This window comes from Echiichthys vipera (assembly GCF_963691815.1).
Source record: "Echiichthys vipera genome assembly, chromosome: 13".
In the NCBI taxonomy this organism is placed as follows: Eukaryota; Metazoa; Chordata; class Actinopteri; order Perciformes; family Trachinidae; genus Echiichthys; species Echiichthys vipera.
Window position 1 is genome coordinate 18082015 of NC_139838.1, and position 16160 is coordinate 18098174.

Below are 16160 nucleotides of genomic sequence, written 5' to 3' on the forward strand. Positions count from 1 at the left end.
GTGTTCTTTTTAAAAGAGGTGTGTGTAAAAAGACATATTTTTGCTTGTAAAAAAAACAAACAAACCACAATGTTACAGATTTGAATACAGCAAAAACCTGATTTGATGACTTGTTCTCCTTTTTGAAATGCAATTGTCTTAAGTTTCCCTTTCTCTTAGAGTGTAATCTACAAATAAAACTGGTAATATCTAGTTTACATAACAACCTGTCTTTGCTCTGTTTTTTATTCACCACAAATTCATCGGTTGAGACTTTGTTGGATGAGATTGATGCTCCTCTAATCTACAGTTATCTTGGATTATAACTGGAAACAACTGGCCTGGTACCGTCCAAAATCTAAAGCTCATTTACGAGTTAGGTCTTGATTGTTTCATCTTTTTAGAAAGATACAGTACACACATCCAGAAATCATAAGTACTAGGTACTGGACAGAAGGGCAAGTACAAATGTTTAAATCTATAATAATAATAATAATAATAAAAGTTTGATAGACCATTTAAACGCTATAAGGAGCAGACCCTGGTGTGCAGACTCATCGTTTAAACATTTGTTTAATCTCTTGAAATACCTGTAATGGGCCAATACAACCAGTAACACTTTTCCACTTGCCGAAAAGGTTGTACATACTTCAGCGGACTGAAATCATTTTTTGGCACAACAATGTTTTTCTTCACCTTATGATGCCTAGCAGCGTAAACAGAATGAGTTCTGAGGCACACAGATTCTTTTGTTATTGTATTTCTGACAGAAAAGTGTTAAATAGGCTGAATAAGTAAATGAACTAATTAGAATTTTGATTAGATATGGCATTTTGATCGCCATGGCCATCTTAATTAAGGGACACAATCTTCTCATTTACTATCAATGAAATATAATTTAAACCTCTCCTGAAGTGCAAAGACGTGCTTTCACTCAACTGTTCCTTTACAAATACTTTTAGGACATTAAATATTATCAGAATCACCCTGCACAGTTTTTAAGCAAATATTTGTTAATGGCTCAATTAATAGTATTAAGAATATATATATTTTTACAAATTATAGCTACATCTTTTTCAGAGCCAAACCTTAATTTTATGGCTTCATCTTAAAAATGCTGTTAGGAAATTCCTTTCCCACAAGCATTCCTACAGAAACCCCCCAAATCAATGATGCAGCCAGAAAGCAAAACCACAAACTTGACAAAAAAAGCTTTACAAAGTCAAACTATGACTCATGTACTGTTTTGTTACCACCGTGTAGGTTGTTGTAACGTGTTTGTAGAAAAGGAATCAAATTACAGAGAGGCGGGACTGCCAGGAATACAGTATGGCACCTGGCCAGCCACTTTCAGTTAGGCAGGCGGAGGCACGGTCCAGTGAGAGGAACAATCAAAGTCTTAATAGTGTCAGATAAATTCACATTAGATTCTTGATGCAATCTTTTATTGGAAACAACATTCAACTGGCGCGGTACAGAAATAGTATTCCAGAAGTGCATGGTCAATTCCTGTACGTGACGTAATGTTTGAGAGATTATTATGAAAATAAAGGGGGCTGTGATAAATGTGAACATAGATCTGACTTTGGTGCAGTTCAGAAGCGAATTATGAGCTAAAAAAATGCTAAAACTAAATATGTGTGCATTAGAACAATGCTGGAGGGATGCCGCTGCCAAAAAGAAGACTCCAGGAGGTTGGGATCTTCCATTTGTTGGACTTTTGGCTCTGAAATGCAAAACGGGCAAAACCAAAATTACAAAGTTATAGTCACACATTTTAGTAAGTCTCTGCCTGCAAGTATATTTTTCTTCCTGTGCTCAAAAAAGCACAAGTGTCTGTGTAACTACTGTGAGGCTGTCAGCTCAGGTTTGTCACTTACAGGACCGTCCAGCAGATGAAGCCAGTCGTTGAGGTGGTTAACGAGCGTGAAGGCGTCTGGGATGTTGTCGCCTTCTGAGCAGAAGAGCAGCAGCACAGCCAGCGGGAGGTCCTCTGCACAACTGGACATCCAACACACGCGCAAGCACAGGCAGACACATTCAAAATAAACCCTGATCAGAACCTATTACTGGGTTGTTTCAGTGCGCTGAAGTGTGTTGATATTATCAGGCTGAAGATATTCTGCAAGTTCCCAGCCACTTTTAAAGGGAGAGTTTCTTTGCAGTGGGGTATATGAGGTACTTATCCAGAGTCAGTGTGTTACCTTCAGTAGATGGGGGTCAGCACGGTTTTATCAATCTATATCAGTTGAAGTTTACGCTATATTTAGATTGTCTATGTTTATGCCGAGACTAAATAAAGCAGGATAAACACACACACACACACACACACACACACACACACACACACACACACACACACACACACACACACACACACACACACACACACACACACACACACACACACACACACACACACACACACACACACACACACACACACACACACACACACACACACACACACACACACACACACAGTACTGTAACAGGCCATGAAAGGGCAAATTAGTGTCAGTATGTTTATTTTAAGTGCTTCTTTATGTTATAGAAGGGCAACTTATTTATGATTATGATTTAGCATCCTGTAATTATCATCACATGTTTACACTTCACATGCTGCTTGCGTCACACACACGATTACGAGAATATTAATTATATATTAGCATGCTACATAACCGGCTCACTGCACCTTTGTTGCATGTAAAAACCATGACTCAGACACAGAGGGCAGTTACAACCCTATTTTTACTTCTTAACCTTAGGTGTATAAAAATGAGTCATTAGATCTTAAATTTGCGTTTCATATAATCCATTAAAATGTTCCCTTGTGTTCTTTCAGATCAATCATGATTTGAGGTCTGAATGAAGCGTGAGATGCTGCTCTCTCTCTCTCTCTCTCTCTCTCAGTACCTGTCTGTGTACAGTCCTTTGGTCATGCCTCCTCCGGGGATGAAGAGTCGCGACTCTGTGTTGGCATCCGTCATTCCCGGGAAGGCCGACACTCGCTCCATCTCCCTCCAGCCGAGCTCTTTCAGCGCATCCGCACTCGCCTTCAGCAGGGACGGAGTGACCAGGTACCTCAGAGGGGTGCTAACACGGACACATGCTTGTTAGTAGAGATGAACGTATATGCTGCGATGATGTAAAGTGCACGCTTAAGTACCCTTGCATCTGTTGGTCGTCCCTCTGGTAGGCGTGGCTGCTGGAAAGAACTACGGTCCTGGAGAACCCGCTGGCTTTGACCCAAGACATGAGCAGTTGACGGAACTTTTTGGATTTCCCCTGCAATTAAAACAAAAGGTTGCAAAATACACTAAAGCCGCTTATATTCCTGGTCCATGGAAACCTGTAATGGAAGATGCTGTCCACGCTCTCTTAAGCATATCTAGACTCAGACTGCCCCGAATCAAACAAGACTGTTTTACCTGAATAATTGGTGCCCGGATTTGAAGAACCGCCACCTTCATTTCTGCTGCTGTGTAAACTGTTGATGAGAAAAGGTTGACAGATTAATTGTGGACCAGAGTTTTGAATGTGTTGAATATCTTTTGATATGTTTGATACTCTGTTTGGTAAAGAAACACCATTCAGTCTTCATTTCAGTGCTTGACAACCAATTCATTAGAGAAAATGTAGAGTAACACAAAATAAGACAACTGGATCCAAAGCAACTCACATGGCCTGTTTATCATTACAACACATTTAACACTAATAACTTTCCAGAACAGCTCAGTGTTTGTTTGTTTGTTTGTTACACATGCAGGTTTGCAAACTTATTCGCAGAGTTGAACATCTTTGAAGTCGCCTCAAACAGGCCCTCAGTGCTCTAATAAAGAACCTACTTCACAGATTCATGAGGTTTACCTTCTGCAGGGGTGTGCAGCTCCTCTGCGTCTTCTTTGCAGGTGGCGTACGGGTTGTTTCCAGTCATGGGGATGAGACAGTCTGTGTGTATGAAGCCCACTCTGCTCATGTTGAGAGTGGACACGATGAGGTCCACAGCCAGCTGGCCCACATTACCAACAGCCACTGCGGGCTGGGGGAGAGATAAAAGATAGATAAACAGATAAAAGCTTTATTGAAGGAAATTCAAGTTTCGGCTGTTCCAGCAACAACAAAGAGCAATAGCAACCATTCCAATAACGTATAAATTGTTTCAGTCTTTTTTTCTAATTAATTAGTTATTAATTAATTAATTAGTTATTAATTAATGATCAGTATTAATTATTCTTATAAAGGTAATTGCATAAGTAATAATAATCTAATGATATAAAGTACATCTTTCTGCTTTGAGTACTGTTACTTTTGAAACACTTTACTTTTACTATGCAGGACTTTCATCTGTAATTGACTATTCTAACAGTGTCTTTATAAATTTTAATGTATGTTATCATTTATACATTTTGAAATACATTTTTAGTATTGTGTGTAACTCTGGAATATGTAAGAAAAATAATGTTATAAAGCATTATAAAAGTGTGGTACTTTTATTTTGGTAACGAGGATCTGAATACTTCCTGTTCCACTTTAAATCTGTGACTCTGGACAAAGTTAGAAATCTAAAAATGAAATGAACACGACTTGGACTTGACTCTGGTCCTACCAGATAATAAACGCCTGTGTTAATAAGACACTTGAGTCTAGAAATGAAAGTACGAGGCTGAAGCACTGCTGCATTATAGTAACAACACGTTTGACACAAACTCACCATGATGAGGGTGAAGTCTTTGAAGGAGGGCGGTGAGTTTTGTGAAGAGATGAACATGGCGGCACAGAAAAACAAGCAGACACCGAGAAAGAGATTTAAATGCAATTATATTATTCTAAAATTATAATCTCTCGGCAGTTTTCACTTCTGTTTTCATGCCTGATCATGAGGTCCTTCTCGCTCGGCGTCGACTGTTGATGATTGAGCGGCTTTGATGCCTGAATGAAATGTCTCTGCGAGGGTTAATGTATAAAAATAAGTAAATATATATGTTTATATTTAGTCACAATATGTGTTTATAGGACCATACTTGTAATGTAGGATGTATATGTGAAATTGTGTTTGAGGAGTTGTTATTATAAACAGGCATGTTAACGGTCAAACTTCAGCTCCACAAAGATCTCGTGTGTATGAGAGATCTGCAACTCCTATTCTTAACAGCAAGCCTTTGACAATGCTACTTCTGCAACTACTACTTTTACTACTTGTAATAAATACATAACAGAAAGAAATAAGCTTTAAAAAGCCAAAAATATATACATACACATAAAATATTTGATATAACTTAATCCACCACTTAAGTGCAATAATTTAATCTTACTGCTAATGTAATTTATCCACTGTATAAAACACAATGCCATATACAGTCATATATATTTGATCTATATTTACCCTTTATACATTTCTCTGCACTTATCTGATTTCATTTTCCGTGAATTTCATTTTTCTTGTATTCTTATCTCTACTTTATATATTTAACTTAGTTTATTATTTACCTTCTATATTTAACTAAGAGTTGATTGCTTACTGTTTTACCCTTTGTATTTTATATAGTTAATGGTTCATTGTTTATCTTATACTGTATTTTTTTTGTACCCCCCTTTTTCTCCACAAGTGTTTTTGTAAGCTGCTGGAAATTCAATCTCCTTGGGAGAGTCATCCCAAAGGGATCAATAAAGAGAAGTGTAAGTCTAAGAAAGTGATCATAAAATCAAAAATACAACTAAAAATGAAATCCACTCCTTTGTAATTATGCATTCTATAATAATAAACATAACATGTATTCCCTCTGCTAATTATCAACAGAAGATTATGAAACATGCCCATCTTTTGCATAAAATGTGCATTCAGTGTGAGTTTAACTGAGCAAATCACCTTGCAGTGGAAATGTGTAGGGATTGAAATTATCAGTGTCTTTTTCTCTATAATCTTAAATTTTCACTCTGCATTAGAGACTCACCTTTTCAACCTGTGCTTGAGTTTCAGCTGGTCCCTCGAGTCAAAGCACGACGTAAGGAATGAAGTTTAAGTATGCAAGGTGCAAAATCTCAGTTAGATTTATTAACTATGTTTTAAGTTGTGGCAACATGTGAAAAGACTTGAACATTGGGTCAAAACACTGTTATAACACTACATTTAAAGTTAAAATCATCATATAAAATGTAATTTATTAATTCAGAATAATAGAAAGCCTGTTCTAACTGATATATTAGTTTTCTGATAATGATCATGTTTATTACAGTATTTACGGCAGATCATTGGACAGAACAACCAAACAGGTACAAACAGATGAATGTCCTTCATCCTGAGAAGAAATCCCCATAAAGTCCAGACAGATGAGGTCAGTGAAGTCATTTTGCTTTGACTTCATTGGGAGGAGACTGGCCTTTCAGTGCAGCCACAGCATTTTCTACCATCCTCTGCACAATCCTTCTTGTTGTAGCGTAAGAGTTGGTGCCGAGGTGGGGGGTGATCAGCACATTAGGGAGGCTAAGGAGAGGATGATCCCTGCACAAGAAAAAGATAGGGGCGTTGTTAGGAGCCAGGGAGGAGTTGGCTGAGTGTTGGTGAATGTTCAATTCTGCTTCCTTTCACGATGATTGACTGGCTGGAAACAGAAAACCAAAAAAATGCACTAAAGACATTAAAACCCATTGTAGAGCCGTAAAGAGCAGCATGTACATGCGCGCCGTATTTCTCACTATACATTTGATCCATAAAATAACGCAATAAGTGCGGCTTTAAAGAAAAATAGACCTAAGAAGAAGAAGACCAATTAATATGTGTAGTAGAAAAAATAAACACATTCTTCACTCCAAAAAGAAAATAATTATATCTCATTTTAAATGTATGGATGATAGAGACTTTGATCAATGTTAAACTTATGTGTAAGTATACAGTCTAGGCCAGGGGTGTCCAGTCCTGCTCCTGGAGGGTCGCTGCCCTGCATGGTTTAGGTTTCTCATGCAGGTCAGTGGCCCTCAAGGAGCAGGACTGGACACCCCTGGTCTATGGTCATCTGTGCTCTATTGATGTGGCAATGTTGATATTTGTACAGTTAAAGTGAGACTCTGTAACTTTTGCTGGGAATCCTAAGTACACAGCATTTAAAAAAAGTAAAACTCCTCAGTGTATATGAGCAAGAAGGTTCTTTGAAAAGCTACAGTGTCTGACTTTAATGAATTGTGTTTGAAGAGTGTGCTGAGACCTCGGTAATGGTTCAGGGTAGGTCACGTCTAACGCCGCCGCACGGATCGTTCCAGACTGCAGAGCTTTGACTAAAGCATCCTGATCCACAACCCGACCTGAAAAGTTACCAAATCAAATTAAACATAAGTCTTACAGTGAAATGTTGAATTAATAAAATTAGCAACGTCTACACATTGGGCCTCAATCCTCATCTGCACAAATCTGCACTTAAACTGTTAGAGACGTCTACACATTGGGCCTCAATCTGCGCTTAAAACTTGCATATGAGTGTTTAATGCACAAATCCCGGATTCATCGATATATTCTTACCACCAGATTTAAAACTGCCTCAGACCATGCATGTGCACAAGTGTTGAAGGACCGGCTTTCTTAGGAAATGTAAACTTGTTAACTTCCTGTCAGCTGATGTCATTCACACACACTGCAGCAGGAAATAAACTGGGACATATTTAGACTTTTTGTTCCCGATTCCCTTAGTTAGCTCTGTGGTTCTTACTTTGTGAACAAAGTGAGGACATTTCAACGCATTTCAGTGACAGAGGCCCGTTCTCCTCACCTCTGCTGATGTTGACCAGTGTTGCTGTGGGTTTCATGAGGGACAGCTCTCTGTGGCCCATCAGGCCGTCGGTTTCGGGGGTCAGGTTCACCCCCAGCATGACAAAGTCCGACTCCTTCAGCAGGTCGTCCATGTTCTCACGGTAACTCGCACCCACGGCCCGGTCATCTTCAACACTCCTGAACAGCAACAGAGAGAGAAGATGAAGATTGTATAAATGTGTTTTTGATCACGAGTAACGTAACGACAACAAATGCACGTGTACAGCTGTTCTTATTTATGACAGCGGTGTGTAAGTGACAAACGTATGTCAAGCAATGTTTCTTTAAAATATTTGCCTTTAGCCGTGAGTACAGAATGTGGCAAAGCTCTTTTGGTCCATTATTGGACTTTGACGTTTTATTATCATCCCAAAAATGTCAGTCAATCATTTTTTCCTACCTCTATTTGTCGGCTGAAAAAAATAATTCAGCCTGTATTTGATATGAATTAGTCCGAACATGTATTGCGTCACTTAAGAACTAACTAAGATAAAAACTCAATTAACCAAATTAACTACTTTTCTGTCAGACTTTTACCTCCTGTTCCTGTTGTGATACAGGATCTTCATGTCAAACCCTTTGCCTCTTTGAGCGATTTTGCAGCCAATGCGTCCCATTCCAATAATCCCCAGCGTCGACCCTGTGACTTCATCTCCCATCAGGCATTGTGGTAAATGGGTGGTGTTGGGGTCAACGGATATTTGGTGACCTATGAAAAAAAGCAGGACATCGCCTCTTGTTTGGACTTGAATGTATGAGCACCATGGACGGATTATGAGACAATGGGTCCCTGGGCACAGACACGTAACAGCCCCCCCTGAACTAGAATCACAAACTCAACGGCTACTATCTGTCATTTTGCACCTCCCTGTGGTCATTTTTTTGATTGTTGTGCATCTCTTTTATTTAGTCATTTCGTCATATTTTTGTGGTGTTTTGCATCTATTTTTAGTCGTTTTGCACCTCCTTGTGTTCGTTTTCATAGTTATTTTGCAACTAGTTTAATCGTTTTGCATGCTTCTGGTTGTTTTTAGTCATTATGTGTCAATCATTTAGCATCTCTTAGTGCTCATTTTGCATTTCTGTAGTCATTTTGGGTCATTTGTAGCTGTTTTGTGTGTTTTCCTGGTCGTTTAGTGTCTTTTTGTGATTGCTTTATGAGTTTTTTTCAGCAACATTTTGTGACTAAGGGTCCCTGACCCTACGCGCCCCTGGGCCTGTGCCCATCCATCCATGATGAGCACATTACACAAATGTGTGTGCGTGGAAATATCTGCAAGTCTTCATCATGTAATTGTAAGAGTTCAGTTAACCTTTGACCTCGGGTCTTAGGACACACGGCCTCATAGAGCTTGAGCCCTTTGAGAAGATTTTCTGGATTCACCTTCAACAATCTTGCGAGCCGATGCCAGAAGCAGACCCAACGCCATATCTGCAGTGGCATCGCTCACCACACCCGGCGTGTTAGTCACCTTCACTCCCAGACTGGTGATGTACGGCACGTCCAGGTGGTCGATGCCCACTCCCCCATTGGCGACAACCTTCAGAGAGGGAAGCAAACTGAGGAGCGAAGGCTCGGTGGCAGGGAGGGCGTTCCACACAAACACGGCCTGGATTTTAGGGCCGTGCAGCAGAGGGTTTTGAAGGAAGTCTTTGTGGCACATGATTTGGAAGTGCTGTTTCATTATGTCAGCGGCCTCTTCAATGTAACCTTCTTCGCCCACCTCTGAGATCAGAGCCCACGGTTTGTTGTCCTCCATCCCCTGGAGAGATGAAATATATGAGTTAAAACAGTTTCACAAGTACATGGGGTCTGAAACTGCCCAATATTATTGTTATTAGAAACTGCCACTGGAGGGGGCTCTATAACAGAGGAAAACACACATGACGTCTCTGCTACGGCTAAACTACATTACTCATCATTTCCAAGATGGATACCTCTAGTTATTAAAATCAATTCTCACTTATTACACATATTAATAAACTGTCGGCAATAACAACCAGTGACACATTCAAATCATTTTATAGGAACTTAAAACTTGCAAAAATAAAAGTCAGCACTCACAACTGATCCTTGTTCGAGTTCCCTTTGCATTGCATGAACCAGGAAGAACTACTTAAGGTAAGTGGGAGATTTCAAAATAAGAGCTTTTTTTTTAATTAACAACACTGCCACTGTTGCTCCCAGTCCTGTACACAACTCAATACAACTCAAAATATTTGTATTTAAGACGCTGAAATCTTTTTGTCTCTTTAAAAAAAAATATACTCAGAACAATTAAATAATTAATTATTAATTAATATATTTGACAACAAATCGATTCATCTTCGCCACTCTAAATAATTATGATGATGATAATAATATTAATAATAATAATAATAACAATAATAATGATAATAATGGTTGGTTTTTATTATTGAAGAAGAACATATCAATTAAGATAAACTATGCAAATGTAGATCATTAATATTGTGACAGGTTTGTATTTTTACTCATAAATGCAGTTAATCAGTGGCCTCAGAGCAAAGCTTCAGCCAAACATGAAACTTAATTTCTGCAGTAACTAAACAGAAGACCGGACAATGGACTTTGACCCAGGCATTGGTATTGTAAATAAGTAAAAAGGCCACTGTTTACATTTTGTTCCTCTGCTCATTTTGTTGTTCTGTCACTCATGTATGAAGCTAAGACTGGTTCTGGACAAGACACCACAGGTTTCTGCTGCTCAGTGAGGAAGGCCACAGACCTTTATACAGTTGAAACCAATTAAATATTACTGCAGTTTATTATGATAATCTGATAATCTGACACAGGAATCATAAAACATGTCTCTTGCGATTTAGCAAGAACAAGTTAAACTATTTTAACAAAAGTGTTATCTACGGATGGTACTGTGGGTACAGGGAGGATGTTCACGCTATATTGAATGTCAGTGCACAGAATACAGTTTTTAATGTAAATATAACAAGATTACGTCATTGTTTGTAGCCTTTATCAATTTAGAAAACGAAGTAAGGGTTGGAATGACTCAAGTAATGTAGTATTATAATTATTTAAACAAAGTATTCATTATGGGTCAAGCTCCGGAAACACTGGATCTTACATTTCCCATAATGCAACTCACTTTTCATTTTGGCCCTTCCTGCCCGGTAAATGTCTAAGTCTTTCAAACTCAACAGTGTCAGGGACAAAGATATATTTGTACAAAAAATTAGGGGGTCAAACCCGATGTGAGATAACCCTGATGACATCACTATGACATCATTAAGGGTTATTTTAGAGTTATGATCGAGCCCAAAAGAAGCCAACCCAACCAACGTTTATAATAATAACAATAAACTTTGTTATAATATAGCACATGTTATAAATGCACCTCAAAGGGCTTTACCAAGAAAAGCAATTCAGAAACACAGGTATTGAACAGAAAACACACAAGTGCGTATCCTTCATATAACCCCAAAATACTCTCATTATAAACTGTAAAGTGCAAACCTTTCTGTGTAGCAGTTGACGTGCAGATCTGTGCATGTTTGCCACTTTAAGAAGCCGGGACGTTTGTGCTGGAGCCCACAGTCTCGTCACACACCGGACATAGCAGGCACTTTGCATTCTGGCTGGCAAGTTCATTATATTGTCAATATAGGGTTTTATAATGTTACACAAAAGAAATGAGCCCAGCTTTGAAGGCTATCTCTAAATCTGGATCAAAACTATTCAACAGGTAATAAAATAATCAAGAGGTTCAACATGAAACAGAGGGAAGCAAATTATTTAGTCTACAAATCAGCATGTGTCATATATGTAAAAACGTCCACATGTCAAATCTCTATGAATGAATTATTAACTTGTGCATGGACTAAACAATCCCAAATAAACATGTTTGTGCTCAAAAGGAAAATACATGAAATGATCCAGCAATATTGGATGCATGTGATATCTTTAAATGGAATTAAAACCCAAATGTTGAGTTCTCACCTTCAGCTGGAGCTTGAGGAGTTTCTCCTCAACCCTGCCGCTTCATGACTCTCGGTTGTGAGGAGTAGAAACTGAGTGAGGAGGCGGAGGAAAGGATTCTTATACGCAACCTCCTATGTGCTTTAGATGAAGATTAACCAGATGAAATTTGAGAAACTGATCTGAAAGCAGCAGAGAGGGCTGGTGGGACAGTGACTGAGCAGGCAGCTGCAGGGCGGTGATTGCACAAGACCACTATCAGGAAGCTCCCCACCAACCATAAAGAGACAGTACACACAAAAAAACTTTTCTAGTCAGTGGTCCTTCTCTTGTATTTGCTTGTTTTTAATTCAGCTGAGAATTCTGATTTGATTTGAGGAAGCTGAATATCCCGTAGAGGCAAATAATAATTACAAGAGCATAATACTAAAAGAAAAAAAAAAACAGACGAAGGAGTAAATGTAGAATACTGAGTGCATGCAGAGAGGCAATTATCCAGTTAAACTTATGACAAGCATGTGCAAAAAGCAGGGATTCTAGCATCAACGTAGAAATTGTATAATGTAGAAAATGTATACGAAAATGTGAGATTATCAAAAGGGTGGAGTAATATTAAAAACAAAGGTTTATTAATTACATTTTGCTGACTTTTTTGCATTAAATACACACCTGCTGCATACACATATGAACATTTGCACACACACCGCACCTTACACACTTATTTGCACAAATTATATGCACATTATTTGTATTTGTTGTTCTATTTTTGTTGCTTTTTAGTGCCTTTTCAATGCCTGTCTATTGTTAATTTAATTGCTATTATTGCTGCAATGTTTAGGAGCCAAAACTAAAGACTATAGTCCTATAGGAATGTTGCTCTTGATCTCTTGTTTGCATCATTCAGCAAACCAAGCCACCGTGCAGCAAACGTTAGCTCAATCACCACCAAGTAATAAAGTTAGTAAACTTTATTTATAGCATAAAGAGCTTTTTCAAACAGTTGTTACAACGTGCATATCAGAAGGAGGGAAAAGAACGACATATATAGAGTTACATGGCAGCATCTGGTATAGAGTCAGCGTGCAGGCTGCTGCTGGATGAGCTTCTCATAAGGTATCAACAGCATTTCAATGACCTCAAAACACAGGTAACCAACAGGTGGCAGTGATACATTAACTTGTGTCTATGTGGCAGCACGGTGACTTCACATGTTTGAATTATCAGTGCTGAAGGTCTCGAAAGCTGCTGCTCAGGCGGTCACAACCCACACCACCTGCCTGCACATATGCAGCTTCTTTTGTGTGGCATGGATGAGCCCAACCACTTTGAGATTTTTTCCATTTACAGCAGCATATCAGAGCAATTAACAGACAACAGCAACACGTTGGTTGGTTCTCAACCCTTTTTTCTGGCTGTGATCTCCTTCGTCTTCTGTGACCCGTTAAAGTGAAGCAGTGTGTGCAGGTTGTTGCCTTAGTGTGCACATGAGAGTGGGTTCATCAGAAGGGTTTTTACAGGCCAGGAAGGGGTAAAATAGTAAAAGTGAGAATTACCATTTCTTATAAAACAATTACACGGATGAACATCATTTTGTGGACCAGATTTATCTTAATCTTGTGACCCGTCAGATTATCATTTGCAGCGGTCTCTGTTCTCAGGTTGGGAAACATAAACAGAAACACATGTTGGTTTGTCATAGTAAAAGCACAGCTGTTACTAAGAACACTGACGATGGTGGTTATATTCACTAACTCACTGTTATTTTCAGGTGTTGCAGTGAGAGTAAGAGACACTAAGCATTCACAGTATCCGGCTGTTAAGTCTGACGTAACAACCTTTCAAAATAAGATTTCTGGGTCCAAATGCTCAGTTGAAACAAAACAGACACAAAGGTCAAACATGTGAACCATTACATCACCTCTTTCGTCTGTTAAACACCTTTTTAAATGATGAGAAAGAGGTAAAATGACAATTACGTTGTTTTTTAAAAACTCAGATCTGTTCAAACAACGGGGAACATGGCACTGCGGCGTTGTAGAAATAAAAGGCTTGGACCCGGGAATCATATTTTGAAGGGCGTTACGTCACGACTTAACAGCCGGATAAGAACCTAAGTAATTATCCCTATTTCATTTCATCATTTACACCTGTGTTGTTCCTAGCTGTGACAGTAATACTGGTCATAGTTTTACTCAGCAGACCTTCAAAGTAAAGCCTATACTGAACCTTATTTGAGATTATTTTACTTAACTGTTATCATTTATCATTCTGTCATTCTTTTAGAAAATAAGGAGAATTAAAGTCTCATTGTTTATATTACTTTTTTATATCTTAAGACCATGTATTATATATTTCATTATAGCCTCTTTATCTTTGATCGGATGTAGGTTTAATTAGCTGTTTTTCAGGGCCATGGTCTTTTCAGCACTTAAATACATCACATAAGCCACCGAGACAGTTTTTTTGTGTATAAACTATTAACCCCAAAGCAATTTCAGTCAAAAGCAACTGGACTTGGTTATTTGTCAAGGAAGACGTTCATCAGTTCATGTCTGACCAGGCTCTCAGTTGCGTACATGGAAAATAACCAAGTCCAGTTGCTTCTGACTGAAATTGCTTTGGGGATAACGATGACCTGGACAAATGAGAACATTTACAGGCATAAACAATTAGCGTAGAAATCTGGGAGAATTGCTAACAGCTGGACGTGGCTAACACTGATTAGCTCAGAGCAGTACTGTGAAGGCATTGAAATTACTTTTTTAATTTGTATTTATTTATTTGTTTATTTCTGGCATGTCAGTTAGATAAATCATCATCACACATTATCTTGGTTTACAATTCACATGACCGAAAGGGGAAGCGGGAGAAGCAAAGCTTATCTAGTCCCGCCCCTTTTACCCACAGAATAGATTATCGTCATCATAACATCTTTCAACAGCAGGCTGTAATCAGAGCTGCTGTCCAGCTCTAGACAGACAAACAGACATAGTGTCCATATTAGTCCATCATGAGTGAGCAACAGTCCCGTCTTGTTTCCTCTCATGTATCTCTCCACTTTTCCCATCCATCCAGGATGTATCCGGCCAGAAACGTCCTGTCCGGTGTTGAGAACACTATGTCAATCGTATTCAATGACCAGCTTAGCAGCTCCATCCTGGACCAGTTGATTCTCTTAGTGTCTCGATTTATAGGACACAGCTGAGTTTTTCAGTAGTGTAGTAATGTAACCACTAATACTGCTCAAAATAACACCAAACCTCTATAGTAGCATGAGAAGAGTCCCTACACATAGAACAAAGCACCAACAACATAGTTAGTGAACCCAGAGTTTATTAAAGAGTGTTTTGAAAGACTTACCTACTGACCCTGGTACCAAAAAAGACGTTTTAATGACTTCACCGTACTGCCCAGCGCTAATCAGTGTTAGCCACGTCCGGCTGTTAGCGACTCTCCCGGATTTCTCCGTTAATAGTAGACCATGGGATGATTTTACGCGGGAATTACTCCTTACATTTGTTAAGTTAGTTATTACTATATTATATTAGTGTGTGTGGGTGTGTGTGTGTGTGTGTGTGTGTGAGTGTGTGTGTGTGTGTGTGTGTGTGTGTGTTAGTGTGTGTGTGTGCACGTGTGTTCGTCTTCCTGCAACAAGCCAGAGCATCAGTGGAGGCCATGTATGCAAGAAAGCTTACCTGCTTTTCACTGTTACATAATCTCCTCTTCACCTCCTCTTCACCTCCTCCCATCTCCACCTTCTTGCTCTACCTGCCCACCCCTCTGTCATCTGGGTTCTCCCCCCTGAACTTTCACCTCCGCTCCCACTTTTCTTGTCTTCACCTCGGTCTTCTTCTCTTTTTATATTTCTACCAGAACTTCCCATCCCCTCTCGTGCATCTGTCCTTTATGCATCCTTCTTTCTTTTATCTGTACAGGTCAGGAGTCATTAAGGCTTTCATTAAGCCAGTTCAGATCTCAAGACAAGCTCCGGTTGGATCTGCCACCACCACAGCAGGTAGCCTTTTAGCAAAGTGCTGACTCACGTGGGAGACAGCACTTATATCCCTGCTTCATCACACAGCATTTTGGATATTGCTGACAGTGCTGTTCCCTGATCAATAAACAAACACGGTATGATCCATGTCATCGGAGGTCAAAGAGCAGGGTTTTTTGTATTTTAAGGACAATGCGTCACACGTTTCATCAGCACTGTTTTCAATACCACCCTTCCTAATAAACACTTTTCCATGACTCGTACGACAAAAACCTTTGTGTGGCGTGTCACGGTGTCATGTTGGTGGACAGGTGAGGACTTATACCTGCGGTGTCACAGCTGTCACGGTACTGCAGAGGAGACTTGCTGACGTGACAGGACAGCCTCATCCTGACTCAGCTTATCAGAGGGCTTTGAAGTCAATGTGTAGT

The 16160-nt window shown here is 39.3% G+C and overlaps 2 protein-coding genes across 4 annotated transcripts; both read right to left on the minus strand.

Moving 5' to 3' along the window:
* Window positions 1–1434: 1434 nt before the first annotated feature.
* psmg2 (proteasome (prosome, macropain) assembly chaperone 2) lies at window positions 1435–4855 on the minus strand. Its single transcript, XM_083926232.1, has 7 exons — window positions 4694–4855; window positions 3850–4021; window positions 3411–3469; window positions 3149–3267; window positions 2896–3075; window positions 1860–1980; window positions 1435–1705 (listed from the first exon to the last, which is right to left on the minus strand). The coding sequence occupies exons 1-7, from the start codon at window positions 4748–4750 to the stop codon at window positions 1625–1627; spliced, it is 789 nt and encodes a 262-aa protein (XP_083782358.1). The 5' UTR covers window positions 4751–4855; the 3' UTR covers window positions 1435–1624.
* A 1203-nt stretch (window positions 4856–6058) lies between these two features.
* Window positions 6059–11854, minus strand: LOC310955885 (putative 2-ketogluconate reductase). Of its 3 annotated transcripts, none has more exons than XM_083925962.1 (7): window positions 11757–11854; window positions 11274–11395; window positions 9165–9543; window positions 8318–8489; window positions 7740–7918; window positions 7182–7278; window positions 6059–6481 (listed from the first exon to the last, which is right to left on the minus strand). In XM_083925962.1, the coding sequence occupies exons 2-7, from the start codon at window positions 11388–11390 to the stop codon at window positions 6325–6327; spliced, it is 1101 nt and encodes a 366-aa protein (XP_083782088.1). In that variant the 5' UTR covers window positions 11391–11395; window positions 11757–11854; the 3' UTR covers window positions 6059–6324. The 3 variants fall into 3 exon arrangements, with proteins under 3 accessions (XP_083782088.1, XP_083782089.1, XP_083782090.1); XM_083925963.1 differs by having other exon boundaries at window positions 11274–11391; window positions 11757–11813; XM_083925964.1 differs by lacking the exon at window positions 11274–11395 and having other exon boundaries at window positions 11757–11811.
* Window positions 11855–16160: the final 4306 nt, after the last annotated feature.

Coding starts and splice junctions, on each gene's coding strand:
- psmg2 (XM_083926232.1), bottom strand. CDS start 4,750: ATGTTCATCTCTTCACAAAACTCACCGCCCTCCTTCAAAGACTTCACC. Junction 4,022..4,693: donor AAGACTTCACCCTCATCATG/GTGAGTTTGTGT, acceptor TCTCTCCCCCAG/CCCGCAGTGGCTGTTGGTAA. Junction 3,268..3,410: donor TCCGGGCACCAATTATTCAG/GTAAAACAGTCT, acceptor TTTTAATTGCAG/GGGAAATCCAAAAAGTTCCG.
- LOC310955885 (XM_083925962.1), bottom strand. CDS start 11,390: ATGCAAAGTGCCTGCTATGTCCGGTGTGTGACGAGACTGTGGGCTCCA. Junction 7,919..8,317: donor TATCACAACAGGAACAGGAG/GTAAAAGTCTGA, acceptor GTTGCTGTTCAG/GAGTGTTGAAGATGACCGGG. Junction 7,279..7,739: donor ACTGGTCAACATCAGCAGAG/GTGAGGAGAACG, acceptor GTAACTTTTCAG/GTCGGGTTGTGGATCAGGAT.